At 46.3% G+C, this 22,277-nt stretch overlaps 2 protein-coding genes across 8 annotated transcripts in view; one reads left to right on the top strand and one right to left on the bottom strand.

The window, feature by feature from the left end:
* Nucleotides 1-1,592: 1,592 nt before the first annotated feature.
* Nucleotides 1,593-15,560, bottom strand: LOC128271948 (cyclic AMP response element-binding protein B). Of its 6 annotated transcripts, none has more exons than XM_053009643.1 (6): nt 15,187-15,560; nt 10,581-11,403; nt 9,741-9,887; nt 9,441-9,609; nt 7,717-7,815; nt 1,593-6,235 (listed from the first exon to the last, which is right to left on the bottom strand). In XM_053009643.1, exons 2-6 carry the CDS (start codon nt 11,001-11,003, stop codon nt 6,006-6,008), a joined length of 1,068 nt encoding a protein of 355 aa, XP_052865603.1. In that variant the 5' UTR covers nt 11,004-11,403; nt 15,187-15,560; the 3' UTR covers nt 1,593-6,005. The 6 variants fall into 6 exon arrangements, with proteins under 6 accessions (XP_052865603.1, XP_052865626.1, XP_052865611.1 ...); XM_053009666.1 differs by having other exon boundaries at nt 1,593-6,217; XM_053009651.1 differs by lacking the exon at nt 15,187-15,560 and adding an exon at nt 14,226-14,668.
* A 4,983-nt stretch (nt 15,561-20,543) lies between these two features.
* Nucleotides 20,544-22,277, top strand: part of LOC128273586 (ecdysone-induced protein 74EF-like) — a 6,015-nt gene continuing 4,281 nt past the window's right edge. The window contains exon 1 of one of the 2 annotated variants that reach the window (XM_053011586.1): nt 20,544-21,073. The gene's annotated coding sequence lies outside the window, so the exon portion shown is untranslated. The remainder of the gene's footprint in view (nt 21,074-22,277) is intronic. The other variant, XM_053011595.1, reaches the window with a different exon arrangement.

Below are 22,277 nucleotides of genomic sequence, written 5' to 3'. Positions count from 1 at the left end.
AGCATAATGCAAAAAAACACAAGGAACCAAAAAATCTAAAAATGAAGAGGTGACTGTGAAAGCAAAACAATGGAAAACTAACAAAAACAAATAAATGGAAAATACGCCGCAAACACGTTCCTACAACAAAACCACAACTGTAACCGCCCGGAAACAGGCATTCAAAAGAGTGCCAACAGGCGCCCAACCAGCCTGACCCGGCGAAGACGATCGAAACTTTTGTGGCTGCAAAAACTGACAGATTGACATACGAATACGGGGCGCTGCTACTGCACTGCCGCGTAGGTGACGTCGCACCCAAAATTACTGCGTATCGAAGCAGAACTATCCTCACACAACGCAACACACCCCAGCCCTTCGAAAAACTATATATATCATCATAAAGTACTTCACTACCGATAACGAACCCAAAAACCCAAAGCATGCAATGTAAGCTGTATGTAAATCAGTAAGTTGTCACAATTCATAAACTACGTATTGAGCAAAATAAAAAACCCCAAGGTGAAAACACGACATTCGTATCGCTCAAAAGCACTTTTATGGTTTCCAAGTAACTACAGAGTTCGTTTGTGTAGATCTGTCACGTTGTTGTCCATCAACCGGTCTCTATGCATTAGAGTCTCTCCATGTAAGTTTTCTAACCACTGATGACCGATAACGGTAACGATCGATTACGCGCAGCCGTTCCAAGATTTATGTACGAGGGGGGATCAAAAAGTTTTGCGAAATTGGAATTTCCGCGGGCTACGTACATCCGATTTTCGATGTTTTATTGTGGCGTTAGGTTGCTACACATGTCAGTGACTTATGGTGAAAAGTTCGGAAGGAAGGCTCCCATACAAAATCTAAGTTCATTTCAGTTAAACTCGGATAGTTTTCAAGCAATTTGAGCCAAATTCAGCTGGTGCGCGTTTTGACATGTACCCAACGGGAAGCGGGAAGGAAAACCGATCGGATGCATCACCGGGACGCGCGATCGTCCGAAACGGAGGAGTAACGATCGGATACGTCACCGCGAAACCCGATCATTTGGAACAGTGAAGTATCGGGAGGCGCAAAGGGAAACTGATCAAATAAGTCACCCGGAATGCCGATCGTCTGAAAAGTAGGAGTAACGGTGAATGAGAGGGGAAGCTGATCGGATATGTCATCAGGAAGTCCTTTGAAACGCCGGATAATGAAGAAATGAGGATGAAATGAGGCGTGGCAACGTGCGCCGGAAACATCTAGTATAAGATATTTCCTTTGACGTACTTACCGAGCATTCTAGGTTTGAATATGTATATGTATTACACGTACAGAGATATGCTTCAAATCCCGCGAAATGCTTGTATCGCCTTCCGACCTATGCTTTGTTGGAGATGGATTTGCCTTTCCATACCAACACCGACACGTTGACTCTAACAAAAACGCATTAATTATTAGCACGACACACATCGATTAGAAGACTGTACTTCCAACAACGTTCGACGGGCACAACTGCACCCTACCTTCGTTTTACTGCATTATATCGGAACCATTCCATGTACGACTGCTAGGTTTTTGGGTTTTGTTTTCTTATTTATTTCATTAGTCGTCACTTTTCGCGAACATTTGAAATATAAAGTAGACAAGTTTCTGCTACACTCTGATGTGTACTATGCCTTCGCCCGTTCTGCACGATTCACAGGATCACTCAACATTGAAATTCCACATGTCCTTGTCCGAACAAGTTCTCCACCGCTGGGGATAAATATACTCGCTGAAGGATGGAGATTATATATACATATAATTCACATATTCACAATTAATCTTATTGTTCTCTCTAGCTCGCCAGTTCCCACAGCACCTATTAGGCAAGTAAGACTAAAGGTTTAAACATCGAGATTGGTATAAGACAGACAACCAACGGAAGGCCACGGATCCACGGATGTGACTTGCACGACAAGGAAACACAGCTCGGTAGCAATACCCAAAAACCAAGAACAAAACACTATCATGCTAATCGTACTAGCCGAAACGCGTTTCTCGACAAGTGATGCCAACTAATTTTCGTAGCCGTTCTCTTCATCCTAGGTATATATAATATAGTGTTTGTCTGTGCCCTTTTCTTATTTCGCGACTTTCAATATTAATTTCTATAAAATTGTTGACGCTTTCATTTTACGACATCCAACGTGGCTAGCGGAACAAAGTTTTTTTTTTCAACAAAACAAAAGATGTTATAAAACATTGTTTGAATCAATCAAAAATATGCCAAAAACATCAGATGAGCTGTGAAAGTAATATTGCTGCTATATTCTAGAACCATCGATACAAATGAAAACTTTTAGCCATACTGATAAAGAACTAACAAAATTCCTCTGACGCAAATTAAAGTTTATTGTACGCAATGCATGCCATTGAGCTCAAACAATATTACCAAACGTCGTGATTTTGTCATGCAATGCTTTCTGCAGTCCTCATGTATTATTTCTGACAAGATTTTTTTATAAAGTGAGCAAATTCTGTTTAATTAAGTGCGGTCTTCTCTGTTACATGAAGGTTCGCCAAAGCCCGCATGTTTTCCATGGTTGGCTGATCTGAAAATTGTGGTGGCGAGAATACTTTTATCTTTCTCGAGATAATGCTTGTTTACTTGTACCTAGCGGATTGGTACGTTATCCTGTTATAGGGTGAAATCTTGAGCATTAAGACGTTTTCCTTTTTTAGTGATATTTTCTTTCATATGTTTTCGACGAAACTTAAGGCGAAGAAGGCTCAGAAAGGTCTTTGATGAAACTTGCCAGTTTCATGGTTAAAAAATGCATTCCTAAACTATAATGCCATGATGTTGATTTATCACGCTAATAGGCGAAAAGGGGACTTTAGTTGAGTGTTACCAACCATTTATCAGTCCAGAGCACCTTTTTCCAGAATAAGGGAGGTGTTAAAGCATGCTGACGGTAAAATACCATTTCGTATTTCAAATTGGCTTACTTGGGTGCGAAAGTTTTTTCTGCCCTTGTGATTTGCCTACGTCATAGATGTACATGCCACATCGGATGACATGCACAGAAGGGCTCTCTATACCTTCTTAATGAAGTTTTTGATTCATATTTTTGGCGGATAGAAGAGGATTTGTCGTTGAGAGAAATCGTTGAACAATACGTTTTCCAATTCGTTTTGGTGTTGGTTTCTTATGCCCACCAGCTTTAATACGATGAACACGACCATCACTTTCATATCCCTTGACTATTTAGTCGACTACTGCCCACCTTTTGCAGAGCATTTTTGAAATTTTCTTATTGTTTTTACCATTAAAACTCATGTTTATGGCTATTTGGCGATCTTCACCGTTTAGTTTATGCTGAACTGAGCTCCGAAACAAAATGACGTCTTGAGAATTCTTTATAGCGCGTTTCTCACCCTTGAATCTTCATTTTGAATATCGAAACATATAAAAAGTCACGTTATTATTACTCATAAATAACTAAATCTACTCTAGTTGCTTTCATACCGAGCAAAACAAAAGAAAAGGTTGTGAAAAACTGAAAACTCCAAGCTTCAAATTTCAAACAAACAAACAAACTTTGTTTCGCACCGCTCAAATTCACCGATTAGCTGTACCAGTACACGTGAAGAAATCAAAATACAATTTAAACATCATAATTTTGTTCTTAAAACATTAAACTAACACTCAACATCTTAAAAGAGCGATTCCAAAAAACGATATACACATATTTTCACATATTTTCCAAATAAACGTGGTTTCGCTGGCCAGTCATTAACCGTTCTGATAGCATTGTCCTTCTCGAAGATGGTGCTTGGAAGAACTTAACCCTGCCTCTAAGCACTTTGCCGATAGAGACGCACATGAGAAAAGCAGATGGTTCTTGCACTGCTCCGTCTTTGCCTTAGACGACACGCATCAAAAACGACAACATAAAGAATACACTTATTCCAATCAATTGAGAAAAACCAACTGGTATGCGTTGCAGCACATATACATTCCATATACATATACAAATCAAACGCACAAGCGTTTTCTCTTGCACACACACACACACAGACACACACACATACACACATCCACACATATATAAATTAGTAGACGTTTTCATTCAATTTTATACAATATTTCGATTTATACAATTAAGATCAAAAGTAATCTTCGCATGAGCCCGTGTTTGATTAAAACTCTGCACATAGATAGTCTCATCTTATCCCTGTGATCTTCTTCCACGGGTAACATAAATGTTAGCGACCGTCTCCATGTCAACCCTCTCTGGCATATTGTTTCGTTCGATGCTTTGTGACACACGCTACACAGGCTAGCCCTCGCATACATAACACACAATACGCACCACACAAGTGAGAGGATTCGATTGGCGTGGTTGATGATACCACATACCTCCTTGGTTCGCTTCCTTAAAATCGTCTGCCTCCGGAATGGAAAACATGAACTATGTAGCCTTTTGCAGTGAACCGAGCGGATGGAAAATAGTAGGTCCTTACACAGTGACAGAAACAAATATTAACTTCAACTCTAAAAAACCAGAAATCGTGGCGGCCCCAAGTATGACAACTTTTTATCATTTACACAAAAGAAATCATGACAGTAATAATACGAAAAAGTATTAATTATAATCACTTCGACACGAAAGGTAAGTCGCACAATGGCTGCAACATAATTACGATGATGCTGATGGATAAAACTGCGGTAAATTTCAGGTTCTTTTCTCGACGTGCTCCATGAGGCTAGTGCTCTCATTTATCGCTTTCGTTCTAATACACCTCTATCTCTCTGCTAAGAGCCTTTCCGACTTAGATTGGCATTAACGTAAACATAAAACGTAAACATTACAACGGAATTGCTTCTTAACGATCGTTAAACCTATATGATTCTCTGCAGTCGCTAGAGCAACTAGAACACCTAATAACGCGTTTCGTAAAAAAGTGTCACATATAACTAATCTGGTGCAGTGCACGTGCGATTCGTACTGCGGAAAGAAAACGCCGTGAAGAGAAGTAGATCGTACGGATGAGTTCATGGTTGATTGGTTAAACGGGCCGATTGATAGCCTGAGGAGTTTGTGTGGTCAGTAGAGATGGAAACGCGGGAATTGGTATGGGGCTTCATTTAGGTCGGTTATGGCAATGCATTTTATTGGAGATGCGCAAGGACGTAGACTAGATGTTTGGTGATCGTACTCTCTTAAACATACTTCAAATATATTTTGAATGGTCACTTCCAACAAGCTCAAACATTGTCCAGACTTAGAGATGAAGGAAGCTTCATGCCCCAAACGTCTCAAATCATAAAAACAACAACATCTTCCAGTCGCCCTGTGAAATCCTATCCGCGTCGATCGAAAGGTGCACCTACACAACAGTTAAATCGATTGGCCACCCGGAAGTATGTATGTATGTATGTGTGTGTGTGTGTGTGTTTGCGTGTGCGTGCGTTTGTGTGTGTAAGGAAATTAATTGCACCTTTTTCGTTTTACCACTCCACTCGTTTTACCGCTCCACTCCAATGTGATCTTATAATAATTCTGTTTGCTAACACCACTTGACACTAAAAAACGCTAAAAGCGCCTCAAAAACCTGGACAATCACACAGCGAGCTCTCTCAGCCTTGCTAAAACACATTTTTCTTCGATTTCCTTCCTGTTCCTCAAACTTATGCTGGTTGACCTGCACGCATAGGGGATAAGCAATGCATAAGCTCACTCTATGATCAAGTCGTCTCAGTGGCGCCAGCACTACCTCTCGGTCGCCCGCAGTATTGTTTAACATCTACGAGAAACCCCCACGCGTGATCGATTCGCATTCCGTTGAGTTTTGGTCGAGCAGGACGGTAAAACCTTTCTTATCTCTGAAGCAACTCGTCGCCGCAGCTTCCTTTGGCGCACAAGCGGAGCGCACAACAGTTGATGACAGTAGTGTTCCTGTGGCGCAGGAGGTCTGCTACACGGTCACTATTCCTGCACTCCTCACGTTCATCGGTCTGTTACGCGGCTGCTATCGGTGTTCTGCACGACTCAGTCGCTTTTCGCGCAGTACAGCTCTTTCAGCGACTTCAGCTCTTCGATCAGGGCCTTGTTCTGGTTCTCCAGCACCGCCACTCGATTCTCTAGGCACTTGATGTATTCCTTTTTTTTTCGCCGGCACTCGCGGGCTGCTTCCCGATTCTTCTGCAACCGCATCTCACGCTTGCGCGACTGATCCTCCAGCTGCACGTTGCCGCCCATGACTGTATTGGGAAAGATATCTTCAAGTTGCGAAGGAAAAGTAGCACCAAATGAACATATTCGGTTTGGTTGAGCGTGTGTGTTTTGTTGTGTGTGTGTGTGTGTGTTTTGTTGTGTATGTGTGTGTGTGTGTTGTGTGTGTGTGAAGCAGAATAGAAAACAGTGCGTCGAGAAACAATGCATCAAGGGACCGTGTGTGGAAAGGGTTTCATAATTCAGAATCGCTCGCGGAACGAACGGACGCACCGAGTCCAATCAAGGTGCGATCATGTTCGAAAGGAGTTAGGCAGAATGAAATGCCCGATTGAGGGGTAAGGTACAGTTGAATGCATATAGATAAAATAGAAACAGCAATTCAATAAAGTAGATCGGTGGAGCGGAGAATCGGTTGAGTTGAGGCGACGATTGTGGCCGCCGCAGTCATTGTGACGCAGCATCATCGTACCACCACCACGTACACGACGTTGTTACAGTGGAAAAGGTGTTGAATTTTCCACAACAATACGAGTTTTTATCGGTTCATCATAATTTTCATTGACAACGAAAACAAAACCAAATCACCACCAGGGTTAGGATGCCAGGATACAGAAATAGGGAACATAATCAATCGACAATAGGTTGTTGATACGGATATAGGAAGTAAGGTTTGCGTGTTAATTCGTTTACGAAATTATGCAGCGACCAGAGAGAGACAGAGAAAGATACAAAACGATGTTTTGAAACCAACATTTGTGAAGGGAAATCATAATGAATAGGGAAACCGGTATTGGGAAGCAAAGAAAATAATTTAAATAAAAAAGAAAAAAAGAAAAGAAAAGATAAAAAGAAAATAGAAAATCAGAGAAAGAAATAGAAAATAAAAAAAATAAAACAGAAAGCAAGAAAAGAATAGAGAGAATTTAAAGAATTAAACAGCACTGCAGAACAATTCGAAGTACCGTTTTATCTTATCTGGTGAGCAGAAAAACCGGAAAGTATATACCATAATATTTTTCTAATTCACTGTCGTAAGATTTTTAACATTTTGGAAACCTTTTGTATTCTTTGTCATTAGCATGTTGATGGGTGGCGGTGGATCGAAAGAGAAATTGCATTGCCGATACGATCGTAATGCGGTACAAAAATATATTCATATGCGAAAGAAAAAAGTTGTATGTCAATTTACAACACAACTTCTAAGGAAAGAACGTGCTTTATACCATTTTTAGATTAAGTACGAAAAATAAAAATTCTTACTAAACTACGATTGCAACATCTAATACTAAAATCTATTACAACGATTAAGCGATCAACTAGTGTGTTTCGTGAAGTTCGTGTTTTTGTTTTGCAAAAAGATAATCTCGTACCGGCGGTTACCGGCCTCTCCCCAAATGAATTGTATGGTTAAAACGACAAGAAACGAGAGGGATTGAAAAGTGCAGGAAGGATTGGTAAGGGCGATGAAGTAGATGATGGAGGACAGAGACGGACATCACCATCAACGTTTTGGCATCATACTTACGAGGTACGTAAATGCTCTCCTGGGGCTGAGAATATTGTACTATTCCACCGCCAGGGGCTGCTATCGCGTGCAGTCCAGAACCATCGGTCGGGGTGTTCGCTGTGGTAGAGGTGATAGTGGTGGGAGGGGGAGACACCAGTTGTATTCACGGTAGCAAAAAAAAAATCGGCATTGAAATGCAACAATGGAATGAGAGAGAGAAAAGTAAGAGAGAGAGAGAGATAGAAAGAGAGAGAGAGAGAGAGAGAGAGATAGAGGCCCTGTACTATTTTCTTCCTAATTTTGACGAACTGTCTTTGGAAAATGTGTACCCCCAACCAGTTTAGTACTTCGAAAACAAGGTAGCTTTAGCTCTCGGTTTAGAGTAACAAAGAAAATACGTAAAAGCCGATATGTAGTGCATGTACAACAAAATGACTACTAGCCGTGAGATAGATTGATGGAAGGAAGCACGATGTATAACATATATATCGTAGTAACGGTTTTTTGCACAGATGGTAAAATAGTTTTCGAACCTAACAGCGAACTTATGTAGAACATCTAGGAAGAACAAAGGAATGTTAGGTACCAGAGAAAAAAGATCCGTTCTTCTGCCAACATAGTGGAAAGATTCATCTTTTTGCAAATACCCTAGACAACGCTGTATTTCACCCATAAAGAAGTAACGGACCACGATAGTAATTAGTTTTATGTTAACATGTGAGTACAACTGTGAACTTGTATCCGAGTGCAGGAGAGGGTGGGAAGCAGGGCTATATACTCGACTAAAATTCGACGATAGATTTAAAATTTAACTTTGCCTAATGGCTACAACATTATTTGGCACTAATATTGGATAATTTTTCAGCAAATATCTTCAGTTGTTTTTTGATATGGTAAAATATACATTCCATGGCTGAAAAAATAACTCAACTTATATTTATCTTCAATCAATTTAAAAATTTGAAACATGTTGCATTTTCCTACAACGATGGCGACAAAAACTAACTATCACCAAACTTTTAATAAAACATAACGCCCTACGAATGGTCTAAATAACTACAGACAAAACAAGTACGTATATGATAATGGAAAGTATGTTCCTAAAGGTATCATGCCTACAGTGGTAAATTTAAGCAAACAAATAAAGGTACTGGAACAGCAAGCGTTCCTTGTTTTGGCGCGGATAGTGCCGTCAGTAAAAAAACAGTAAGGAAGCAAGACGGATAAAGAGATTGAGAAAGAAAGCCAAAAATACAAAGAAAAGAGCAGATAGAGATAGAGAAAGAGAGAGAAAACTGAAGATGACAATTACAAGCTTGTCCAGTGAAGCACAACCAGTCCAACGAAAAAAAGTAGTTTATGGAAAACGCAAAATATTGCTAGTGCAAGATGCATGCTTTTGAAATCTGCTAGTGTAGTGGCGGCGCCAGTTAGTTAACAAAGGTGTAGCAAACAGTCAGAGGATGGGCTTGTTGAACGGTGGTGATAATGTTTTTGGTGACCAAGGAACAATTAATGGAACCGAACCGATGACAGCAATAAGTTGTCAGCAATCGCAAGGACACTTACAAACCCCACCCGCACCCACGTACACACACAGGCACAAATACAACGAAGTGCTGTGGTGGACTGGAATGCGCATCATATTAGAAAACAAACAATGAACACTTCGAGGGTGGTGTTTGAACGGTACAAGATATGAGAAAAGTAAAAAACAAACTTCAAGGATTCGTACAACGTACCGATTTCCGCTCCACCGAGATCGTTCAATATCTTACGGTAGGATGGTCGCCTGGTCAGCAAGTCTCTCCGCTTCTTAGGGGACGCTTCCTCATCTGACAACGTATCGTCGCTGTTGGTGTCGGTCATGATAGTCACCGGACCAGTGCCAATATGCGGTTCGGGTTTGATCTGCCGAAATGGTCAATGCTAAGATTAGCTAAGTACTATTCGTTAATGCGGAGCCTTGTCTTCGCCTCTGCAAATATGTTTGATAACGGTCGTGGATTTTTAAAGGATCGCTTTTCGCATGACATACTTACGTGTATCGCCTGCAAATTGCCCGTTGTTGTGTGGATTACGGAGTTGGGTTTGTTACACACTAGTAGGACGCCTCTGGTGATTGGTACGTTGGCGGTGGCGGTCTGTATTACCGACTGTTGATTCGCCTGTATAACGGATTGTACTTGCTGCAGACGACGGAAATAAGCGGAAAGGAAACATTGATCTTCTTACATAGAAACGGCAAACTCTGTTCGAAACGTCAATTTCAGAAAGCCATCGTCAAATCGAGTATCGATCAAATTCCACGTTGAATATTTAAATCACCAAAAGTGATCGGCAGCCGCACGTATTTCGAACATTCGTAGTAGCAATCGTCGATATAATGCGCACCAAGCTTGGACAAAAATTCGACAGTAATTCACGTTAAAAATGTTGCTAATGCACGGATAAACAATGTGAATACATTATGAATCCCACACAAACGTAAGCAATAAAAATAACCTATTTATTTCATTTGTCTTACAAAAATTAATTTACGGCGCATATCATGGTCGATTGTCAATAGACTACTCTTCGAACGACGATGTTCGATGTTCTTCGTACGTCATAAGCAGAAACAAGAGTCTGGCAACGTTGTTAAACACGTTGGATTTAAAGAACGTTTACTTTCACTTTCAAAGCCCAACTTTGGGCGTGAAATGCTGGCGGGGTTTGCTAGCAAAACAAAATCTTCGGCCGAACTGTTAAAAATCAGCATGTCATGCATATTTTAAAAAGCCCTCGCGGGCATATCTGCCCACGTGACCCTTGAAGTTATTCAAGCTACAAAATTGACATTACGATTTCAACTAAGAACAGGGCGTCAGTGTTACACCAACCTGGCCTGCCGTTTGCGATGTTGGTAGTATTTGTACAATGTTTGTGGCCGCCGCCGCAACCGTTGCTGCCGCCGCCAGCGATACGAGAGCCGCTTCCGGACCAACGGCACCGTCAACCGTTACCGGGCTGTTCACGTTTCCCGTGGCACCACCGGCGGAAATGACTACCCCACCACCGCTCCCACCGCCACCAGCGCCGCTAACAGCGCTTCCTCCCGTAGCCGCCGTGCTGTTGCTGCTGGCACTGTTGCTGGAGGTACTGCTATTGTCGTTGAGTTGCGCCCCCGAAGGATCCCGCCCACCACCGGACACCTCAGCAACCGCTGAACCAGTAGCGACGTTTGCACCACCTGCCCGACCACCACCTCCTATCGGATCGCCTATCGCCGAGGAACCGTTCTCCTCGACCATACTACTGTCCATACTCCGCCCCGAACCTCCGCTAGGTCTTCCGTGTTGCAGGTGCTTGTGTCGCTAGCGCCACCAGCGACAGTGTTAGGAACCTCTCTCTCCAGCGCTAGTGACAAACCCAACAGTTCGGACAATCCTTCCTGCGGACGTACACCACCAATGTCGATCTTCGGCCTAACAAGGACCACCACTTGTTATCATACGCAACACGCACACACACACACACACACGTAAACACGCACTGTAATCATGCAATCGTAAACGCGATATCTGTAACCATCTTTCGGAACTACTGCGTAACTTTTGTCTGACTTCGGAAGTTTTAACAAACAGGTGGTTTGCCAGACGCACAGCCTTATAGAACAGGTGACTCTTGCTTGCGCGTTGGATTTGGCTAGCGTTGCTTCTTCAGCTGCAACGAGAATAAGAGAAGAAACGAATAAACAAATGTTAGTTTCATGGCAAACTCTATTTTGAGTGATGCGCTGTTGTTTTTAATTATTTTCGAAAGAAGGAATCTCCATCACTGGTCAGTCTACACATATTAAAGTGTAACCGCAACCGTTCCTTTGCAGCAGAAACGATGTTTTCAGTCTCCCTCTTTTCCGATTTGTTGTACGATATCAAAACATCAACATAAACAACTGTCTTCACCATTACCAGCATAACTGCTAAATACGGGACCTACCACGTCCCCTCTGTCCTTCTGTACGGCCTAAGGAGACTGTGGGGGCTGATTCGTCGTTCGCCATTCTCATGACATGGCCCGCCAACCGAAGCCTTGCGAGGGGCACTCGTTGGACAACAGTGAGGTCGTCATACATTGCGTACAGCTCGCTGTTGTGGCGACTTTTCCATTATCCCGACATACATACGGTATCAACTATCAATCGGAGCATCTACCTCTCGGGCGCGGCTAAAAGGATTTCGTCAGTGTTGGATAGATGCGTATGTGAGAACAAGGATAATAGAGGTTCTGGATAGGCCTAGCTAGGCAAAGGACGAACTTCGACCGTCTCAACACGAGATGTGACCAAACCAAAGTTTCCTCACACTGTAGAATGACTGGCTGGTTGGTTTCTAACATCGTAGCGTGTGGCGCTACAAACAAAATATAAATACAGGCGCGCATTACAATGTGCTTAACATCTTATCCACACAAAAAATTAGATCAGACCAACCGAACGTACACGGTTACTATGTAAATTATTTTATGAGGCAATAAAATACTACTACTAATACAGTGCAGTGCACAATTCGAAAGACATTCAACGAAGCCAAATTAAGGTTACGAATTCAACAGGCCCATGTACGTGCATTGGATCGGGAACGAACTAGCCCATCGATCAATAAATCTCGGAACTAGCCTTCAAAAACCATTTAAAAACCACTTTCAATCACAGCAAACAGTATCAACGCCATTAATAAGTTAGTCTGAGTACTTATTGATTGATATGTTAGAGCATGACCGTGTGTGCTAGTTCACTATGTAAATCGCGTTGTTAAGAGCTTTGCCTGGATGCTATTGCGCAATTGCGTGCGCCACGCTGCCATGAACTTGGGTGTCACTCATCTGTCGCATCTCGCAGTGAGGCACACATCGGACCGTTTTAACACCACGAAAATCGATGGGTATAAACCCTGAAAAGCAACAAGTCGAACGTCAAATTAACAGAACGTAAACAAAAGGCAGGGACGAGTTCTTGAAAATTATTTCGCTCACATTTCCAGCCACATGTGAAAGAAGGCCAGAACGTGTGCCAGAATTTAGGCGTTTGCGAAGCTGGAAAGTTTACTAGTTTATGTGTACAAAATACACCTTCTTATGTTGAAATTAAATGCAAAAAATAGGTTTCGCTTTACCTCACACGTATAGCTTCGGTTTCCAATATTGTAAAGCAATCGCCGACTCTAGTGCCAAGCATGTGCCACCTTTGCAGGGAGGTGAAATACGTACGGAAATTATAGACACGTACATCGGGGGCCGAACCGAGTGAACGGAAGACGACTTGGCTGGCACAGCAAAACAGAGCAACGCCGGATAAACATCTCGAGTTGATGCTATGCAACCAAAGCGACGGATCTGCTAACAAAGCATGACAGAGCTATGCCGAATAAACTCCTCGGCAGAAGGCTGCGCGCACCCGCGCATATTACTGAACGGAAAATGACGCAACTAACAGAACACAACACGCCTCTACGCCGACCAAGCATACGTTGCACTGACTCGGCTAGCAAAGCATAACAGATTTACACCGGATAAACTTCTCGGGTGGCGTCTACGCCGTCCGAAATTACATTGCGCTGACGTGTCGGATAGTTGTCCCCCTGTAACACGACCGGCAGCATGTTTCACACAAACACACAAGCACCAGAACAGCTTCGACCCGCCTCGACACCAGCGGTGGTACAAACAAAATTGATCATTGATCTGAAATGCTGAGCTTTACAGTTTTCGAATACCGATGCTACGATCTATGGATCTCTCTGCAGCAATACACTTCCAGAAACACTTCCGGCGACGGACGGACTTTCAGGAAGATAATTGCGACCGAATTAAATCCTGCTCGAATTGTTCGTTTGCGACCGATCAATTCAGCTCCATTTGCGAACAGGAAACAAACAAACAAAGAACCCAAATGATGACCTCGGCGCGCGGCTGACAACCAGCACGTTGCTGACCAAGTTGTGTTTAGTACTGGCCAAAAAAGCTAGAACACTGACGCTGGTGGTCCATTCTTGGAAGTTGCCTCTGGGCTAAGCACCCGAGAGGGAAGCTGGCGAAGGACCCGGGGGACAATCCCAGAGCCGCAAACTGGCGCGAGTTGACGCGCGACCGTTGATGGGGGTGACGAAACATGACGAGCCGCGCACTGTTTGAATGGTTGCTGTTTTTGGTTGATTGTGGGACTGCCGAAGCGGAAGGATCACCTGCCACCCGGCCGTCCAGTGGCCGCCGAGCCGTATGTTGTTAGTCGCGGTAAACTGACTCAACGACATGCCGCTGACACCAGTTTTCACTTTGAGCCAGTAGCTTCGGTCTCACATTCCGTCGGCACTGGTTGGACGAAGATCGAAGCCAGCCAATGACGAAGATCCAAACAATGAACGGAACGGCCGACACGGAACGCGGATTCACGTTCTTCGTTGTCACAGTTTCGTCAATCTCGGCGCTACAAGCGGCTCCTGTGGTGGAATGGAAGATATGCTCTCTGCAGCGACGCCACCACTCACCTTAAAGCTGTTTTGGGCCCAATCGGCTAGAATGATCGGCTAGCTCTTTTGATCCGCGCGCTCACTTCATGGGTCACGCCGCAGCACGCACGGAGGAAACCGGCTGGTAGATGTAAGCTGTAGGACGCGACGCACATACGTCGCCGTCGCCACGCAGCCGTGCACTGGAAGAGCGGGCTTGCGCATGCGTACGCGTGTGTGTCCAGGAATCCCGTTCTGTGTGCGCCGTGAGATAAACGTGCCTGCACACACACACACACACACACACACACACGCACACGGGTGGCTGGCAGGATGGCTCACTTCCAAGGCGCTTATCTCTTCGCAATGCGCCCTTGCTTATCTCGTGCGAGGTGTTGATCACGGTGGCACACACGCATACGCGTGCATACACATACCACCGCGAAACGATAACCAGCCAGCCAGCAAACCTGTGACACCCGGGAATCGGTGTGTGCAAGGCTTGGTCCCAAGTGCGTTTGAGCGCGCGCTAACTGGGAGGTCCTGACGCAACAATGACAACAACGACGACGACGACGACGACTGCTACGACGGTGACAATTTTGTTTCAATTCGCGTGCGTGCGGGGCGGGGTGCCTCCTGACTGCCACGAACCTCTTCGCTACAATGATACAGAGTGAGTTCGAGAAAAAGAGCGGCACAACCGCCAAAGCCGTGAGCGCGACAAAGATAGCGCGAGAGTGAGGTAAGCAGTGAGCTCTCACACACACCCAACGCAAGTCGTCGTCAGCGCGGGGAAACAAGAGGAAACAAAACACAGACAGGACCGGGGGGACAGAGACAGAGCAAGGGCAAGTTTCAGGGGCTTTTAAATACTGTGATTCACATGTAACAAAAGTTGAAAAAAAATAAATAAAAAACAAACTAGTGCTAGAGGGAACACCTAGTTCTGCAAAAACACAGCGCTGACAGCGGGACGAACGATTGCGGAGACACCTACCGTATGATGCGAGCTGATAGGGGAGAGCGCGGGAATACGCGGGATGGTGTGATGTGATTGTAGCGACACAACGCGATGGCCACCAAACACTGGTGCTGGTGCTGGTGGTGGTGGTAGTAACGAAATGGATGCTCGGCGCTCTATTGGATGTGTCTCCGCACACACTGCACACACGCCACACGCAGCAGCAAGGAGGGATGGTGGTCCTTCGATGGGGCGCAAGCGACGAAACGACACGAGATGTGACGAGACGAGACGAGACGAGACGAGACGAAGGGGGGCACGGCTGGTCACCTCGCTGGTTACAACGGGACGGCACTGGCAACGTTAATGGTGGATAGCCCGCAAACGCAGTAAACCGAGGAATTCGTCATATTCTTTGTGAACACCGAAATGAACTAGCATAAGGGTGTTTTTGACAGTACGATCGAACGTCATCGGAACCCTGCGAGCGGACGGGCGCTCGCGAGCGCAAGTGAGACAGCTAGCTGCGTGACGCTAGCGCTCGCCTTACGCCCGAGCGGAATGGCGCGATGCTCTGACAACACCGACCGTGCACACACAACACACCGAGGCAATCGGCAACACTCACACACACGGACGCACGGAGCGCCAGAGTCACGCTGTGTAACGGTGAGCGGTGTCTCAAATGTGTCGTCCCGTGTTCGGCTGCGGTTCCGAAGGCTCTATTGGTTAAATTTATTTATTTACTTCTTAGCCGACACGGTTTAACGTGACACAGTGACGCAACGCGTATGCCGACGAGCTTCATGAAATAATGGCCAACCCTTTATTTATGCATGGTGGCATCCCCAACGTTGACGTGTTCCACATTACGGCACTCCTACTGGCAGGGAGAGCGGGAATGCCAATACACACACTGGATCTCTCTATTGGACGGAACGAAGGGCACGCGAGTGAGTGATCCGTGCGATCGCGTGCTATCCCTTTCCGGCACGTCCGTCTCATCACGGGTGACCTCGCGGAACGAATCTCAAGTCAGCGCGCCCTGGCATCATCATCATCGTCGTCATGACACAGGGCTTCTCGTATGTGTGATTGCACACAACAAACCACAACGGGGGAATGGGTGGACGGTGGAAAATGGATGAGCTGAGCGTAAAACCCCATTCATGGCTGGAAAAGTAGCGAGCTTAGTATACGTAATACACACGCAATATCCATGAAACAACTAGCCAGCGAGAGAGCGAGAGAGAATATGGCCAGAAAAAAAAGGAAAGGTAGCGAACGAAAAATGCTTACGCTGCCGGAGAGGCCGCCCTATGGGTGCGCGAAGAATGTCGTCGACGATACTAACGACACCCCTTTCGGGCGCCCAACGAAACCTCGTTCAAGCGAACTTTAAGACGACAGCAACTAAGCAATCTGATGCCACCGATGATCAGTTTCGCGCCCCATGACGCGCACATAGCATCATCATCATCATCATCGAGTCGGTGAAGGTGATAACGAGCGACGATGTCGTCGTCGTCGGCATATGGTTACGCTAGTTACTCTAGCTGCTGCTGGCATATGGTTACGTAATCGCGGATGACGTCATCGACGACCTTCTCCGACTGACGTATCCGCATGCACGTCTCACACGAGGGATGACAGAATATACAGTCCGTTGCCAACCAGCAGCACCGTACTTTGGCCGTATGAAGTCCGAACGAAACCTCTAGTCGTCACTCACACCAGGAAAACGTATTCCTCGCGAAACATACTCGCGAGGGGTGTTCAAATAGTTCTGATTATTTTTGTATTCTGACGCGGTGTACGTATATTCGATTTTCGTGTCAATCACTTATGCACTTATCACTTATGGATGGCAAAGAATCTGTATCAAATTTGGTGTGAAAGACAAACTGAAGGGGCCCCATGAAAGGACGACGCTACGCTACGGCTGAGGAGATAAAGACCGCATCGACGAAGGAGCTGAGCAAGAACGCAAAAAAATATTTTTTGAAGCCCTTCGATGACTAAAAAAAAACGTTGGCACAAGTGTATGAGGGGGATTAGATATTTATGAATAAACCAATATATTTAGAAGAAACCCAAAAGTGTGCGAAATGTTTTGAACAGACCACGGTTTATGGTTTTGAACAGAATCGACGGACTTCTTTTAACTTTTTTGTTTGTTTCGAATGTGTTTTAATCGATTTCTTCATTTTATCTGTAATACACACGTTTAGGTATACTAATTAAACAATTTTACGACATTTCCATGAATTTGTACGCCAGAAGTTATGCAATCTGCGTGACAGCTGCTCAGATATCAAGATTTTAAAGGATAGTCACCAGCAAATATTAAATTTCATTTCATTTCATTTTAGATATATAAAAAAATGGATGTTTGTCACCCGTTTGTACCGCATTTTCTCCAAAACTACTGAACCAATCCGCGTGAAATTTTGCACAGCGTAGTTTTGTGACCCCGGATTGTGAATAAAAAAGTTTGATCCTCCCACACCTCCTGGGAGGGGGGGCTCCCATACAAACGTAACGTAACGTAACGTCCCATACGTTACGTCCCATACAAACGCTTTCGAGCAATTAGAACCAAATTCGGCAGATGGGAGTTTTGGGGAAGGGGAAATGTTGTGGTGAATGTTTCAAACCCCTCCCGTCTTTACAAAGGGGGGCAATAGTTTTCAAGCAATTTGAGCCAAACTCAAGTGGTGCGACTTTTGACCTGTAACCAACGGGAAGCCGATCCGATACGTCACCGGGAAGCCCGATTGTTTGAAAAGTAAAAGTAATCGTTTGAAAAGTAGGAGGGAAGCCCGATCGTTTGAAAAATAGGAGTAACGGGAATCGAAAAGGGAAGCTGATCGGATACGTCACCAAGAAGTCCATTTGAAACGTCTCCCAATCGAGAAATAAGGATGAAATGAGGCGCAGCGACGCGCGCCGGGAACTGCTAGTTTTCGATATCTCAGAACTATCATCGTTCCCTTTGATGAAATCAGTTATGCTCAACTCACAATGCATCCACGCTTTAAAAGTTTGTTTAAACTCATCTGTATTTCGGCTACCTACCAGCTGTGTTGCTTTGATTAGAATAGATTTGATGCGCATAACAAGCGCACGCTTAGTGAGTTTCCACTACATTTTTAAGAACGTTGCAGTAAGCATTAGCATGGATTAGCAATTGTCTCTAATGCAGGCCCAAAACCGCTCGGCGGCGGTTGTATAATTTGTGTGCGCGGCTTTTGGGTTCTATTGGTACACTCGTAAAATAGGAAACAATGGTCGAATTCGAATTCAGAGCGAACGGAACTGACGGAATAAGGGCCCCGATGTGAGCCACACGGGAAATAAGGTAAACAATCTTCTTCTTCTCCTTCTTATTGGACAACATCCGCTGAGCTGTCTTACCCCCCAAATTATGAAACTCTAATCGAGAACTCGAACGTTAGAGTGAACACAGTAAAAGAGAAAGCAGAATACAACAAGAGAGAACGCAGAAAGAGATAGCTATAGCTAAATGAACTCAAAATAAACGATCGAGTGAACGTTCGAGTTTCATAATAGGGGGCTAAGCCCCCTGCACCAGAGACTTTCTTTGATGCTTTCTGTAACGGTTTCCCTGTAACAACCGGTCCAGGGATTCGAACCCAGGCCGACCCAGGTCGACCCAGGACGAGCGTTACCGACTGCTCTATCAGCGGGGGTGGGAGGCAAACAACCTGCTTTGCGGAAATGAAAACAATGTACGGTAAGTTTACCATTGAATTACGTAGCGGATGTTTGGCATATTCAAGTTTTCGGCCATAAACTTAAACACAAATGTCTACTGAAGGGATTCAACGTTATGGTTATCTGTAAGGCTTTTAGTATATTTTATTTGCTGTCCGATCATTGAGATGACTCGAAAATATGTCAGATGGTAGTTAGGCGACAGGCGGTTTTGAGCAAGTCCCAAAACAGGGCACCGGATGATGTACTGAAATGGAAATGAACTGAGACGAACGTAAACGTGGCAGTGCCCAGAATGACTTTTCACAGCGGCAAACCAGTATTAAAAAGGCGTTGGGCGATGTTGGGCTACGAGCCACCCACGCGTTGCACGCTGCACTATCCTTTGAACCGAACCAGCTACACGCACGTCTACTGAATTGATCCTTCTCGCTCTCTCTCTCTCTCTTGCTTTCTAGCTCCGCCTGAACGTGAGCACTACTAGAGCGCTACTTTGCTGCCAGACTGACTGCAAGTGCCTGCAATAAATGTGCACATGTGCTGCGCTCCTCCACAAAAAGCGCCTCAAGAGATACCCGCGGTGGGCTGAATATGTTAACACACATGGACCATGCCTGGATCTGTGTGTGTGTGTGTGTGTGTGTGTGTGTGTGTGTGTATTTGTATCGGTCGTTTTTTGCTTCATCTCACCTCACCCAGAACACGTTTGCGCCAAGAGACGAATGTTAGGCTATTACAGCTCAAAGTCTCTATAATACAAAAAAAAACCTTTGCGCCGCTAGATCGCGATCGCGGTTTGTGCGGCGGTGTCGGCGCGGTAGGTGACGCGGTCTTCGGGTGAGGTTTTACGCCCCAGGATGAGATGCCTGCGCGGTGGTCTCTGCGGGCACCTCCGCCACAACTTGAGCAGCACTTTTTTTTCGCGCGGGGCAGCTAAACGCCAAAACACGGACAAGTACCCCCCGGGCCCCCTCCGCCTGCTCGCTGTGGTCAGCGCTCGAGGTGCTCGAGGTCCTGTCACCAGTGCGTTCTACCTACGCGCGCGCTAATCAGAGGGGCTAATGCTCCGAGAGGAAGGGGAAAAAACGAGCAAAATAACAACAACAACAACAGTAACAGCGAAAAAATAACAGCAAGCTGATGCGGTAAAAAAAAGGCGGTAGAAAACCTGCTGTAAAGTGACACCACCCAGCACACAGCACAGCACACAGCGGTGCGGGCGCAGAGAGAAGAGAAATCGAAGAAGGAATCAATAAAAAAGCTGTACCGAGCTGTGACAGGACGGTCGGTTTCCGGGGGTGGGGGGAGGATTGCGCGCTCGCGGTGTACCAGTGAGCAAGAAACAACGAGAGAGAGAGAGAGAGAGCGAGAGACAGAAGGTAATGTGTGCGAGAAAGAGAGAGCAAGAGAGAGAGAGAGACAGAGAGAGAAAGGGGAAAAACAGTATTCAGACTGATCCAGTATCCACGCGAGGAGCTATCGCTGCCAATCGCTCTCGCTCTCGCTCTGTCTCGTGTGTTACAGGCCGAGTTCCGAGTCCCGAGCCACCCCGGACGGCGGCCTCGGAAGGTCCGCGCAGGGTAGCAGAGCTACCCCAGCCCAGAGCGCACAGAGAGCTCATTCGAGCAGTTAGCGGCGATCGGAGCGGAGCCGATCGATCGAACCGGTGTGCTGTGTGTATGTACCACACGATTAGTAGATTCGGCTAGGTTCAATCTAGGTGCGCGCGCCCCCGCAGAGTGTAGTAGTAGTATTAGTAGTAGTAGTAGTAGTGGTAGTAGTAGTAGTACGTGTACCGTGCACACGGGCCCAGAGCTTCGCCAACCGATCCCATACCCCAGACCCGCGACTAGACCAGTGGCTTCGCGGGCGCGCCAATCGTGAATCCTGATCCTGATCCTGATCCTGGTATCCCCGCGCGCGCGTGTGTGTGTGTGCGTGTTATTGCCACTTCCGGCCCTGTAAGCCGCCTCCTTTCCTGTGTGAAACTACATCCTGGCCACACCGCCTGCTGGCTGCTGGGTAACTGCGACGCGCTGTGCTGCCAGGGACGGTGTCGGACGGTGGCGTCCGACCCACCGACACCAACCAGGTGTGCGCTCATTCGCTAAGCGCTCAGCGAGTCAGCGGGACATATTCTTACGGGGAAGACGAGCGAAGGCAGCGAGCAGAAAACACGCCGAAGGTTAGTTGGAATGAACTCCGGGGTCAATTTGCAGCCATCAACACACACACGAACCATCGAACCATACGATCAACTGTGGTGGTCAACTGTGGTACGGTGGTCACCACCACCAGGTGGTAGCGTCCGTTTTCTGTTCCGGGGCGATGTTTATCCCAATCCCAACTCCCGTTAGTCCGTTACCCAGGTCCGGGATACTACCGCCACATCCAGCAGCCGGCGGCAGCTGGCGGGATCGAGGGCCTGCCTAGCGCTACTGCTGCTCGCGGGAGGTTCTGGGCTGACACCGAGGTCAACACGACCGACACAACAGCTCACTCGCTCGATCGCTTCGCTAGCTTCATCAAATCGACCGTGTCCCGTGGCTTCCACATGCTCGGCTTAGAGGCCCTGGTTCCTGTTCTTGTTCTTGGTCTTCACAGACCTGCCAGGTCTTCACCGGTAGCTCCGCCAAAGGAATGTGGCCCGGAGACCCGAAGGACTCCGAGCCCACCGACGTGAGCTCTACGTCCAGCGTCCAGCACCCTGACAACGGCGGCGATCTCGCGCAGGATTGAGGGATTGTTCCTGCGGGTCTGAGTGTTTTCCTTGAAATGGCATTTAAGATGCGGCTACGATAGCCGCCGCAACTGCCGCCACCGTCGCCGACGAGAAACCGACCATATCGCCATTTGTAGTGCGCGCGCAGTGGACTTGTGAAACCGGTTGTGAAACGTAGCCGAGCGCGTAGCCGTTCCGGAGCGAATCGGGCACGGGTAGGCGACGCAGGCGAGGCGTGAACCCACGCACGGTCGCGCCACCACCGCCGCCGCCGCGGCCGCTGTCGCAAATGAGGTTCACCGGCGCGACTTTTGAGAAACCGGCACTGTAAATCTTGTCGCGCGGGTCGCCACAGGCTACAGGTTCTCAGGTTCGCCACCTGCGTTCGCCGCCACCATCACTCGCTGGCGGCGATTGGCGATTTGCATCCTCCCATCACCTCCGCCCCCCTCCCCCGGGCCACTAATCACCTTGCCCGGGCGGTGGAACTTGTCGAGGTGCGAGCCCTCTAGAATGTGTGTGGAAGAGCCCTGACGCTAGAAGGACTACGTGGGGTTTTTGCGTTGCTGGCGCGATAAACTAGCACCGCGCTTGCGCTAGGGGTGTCTCTTGGAGCGAGCGAGAGAGAGAGAGAGAGAGAGAGAGAGAGAGAGAGAGAGAGAGAGAG

This window comes from Anopheles cruzii, chromosome X, assembly GCF_943734635.1.
Source record: "Anopheles cruzii chromosome X, idAnoCruzAS_RS32_06, whole genome shotgun sequence".
NCBI classification, from domain to species: Eukaryota; Metazoa; Arthropoda; class Insecta; order Diptera; family Culicidae; genus Anopheles; species Anopheles cruzii.
Note: the sequence above shows the minus strand (reverse complement) of the source record. Positions and strands in the feature narration are given on the sequence as shown.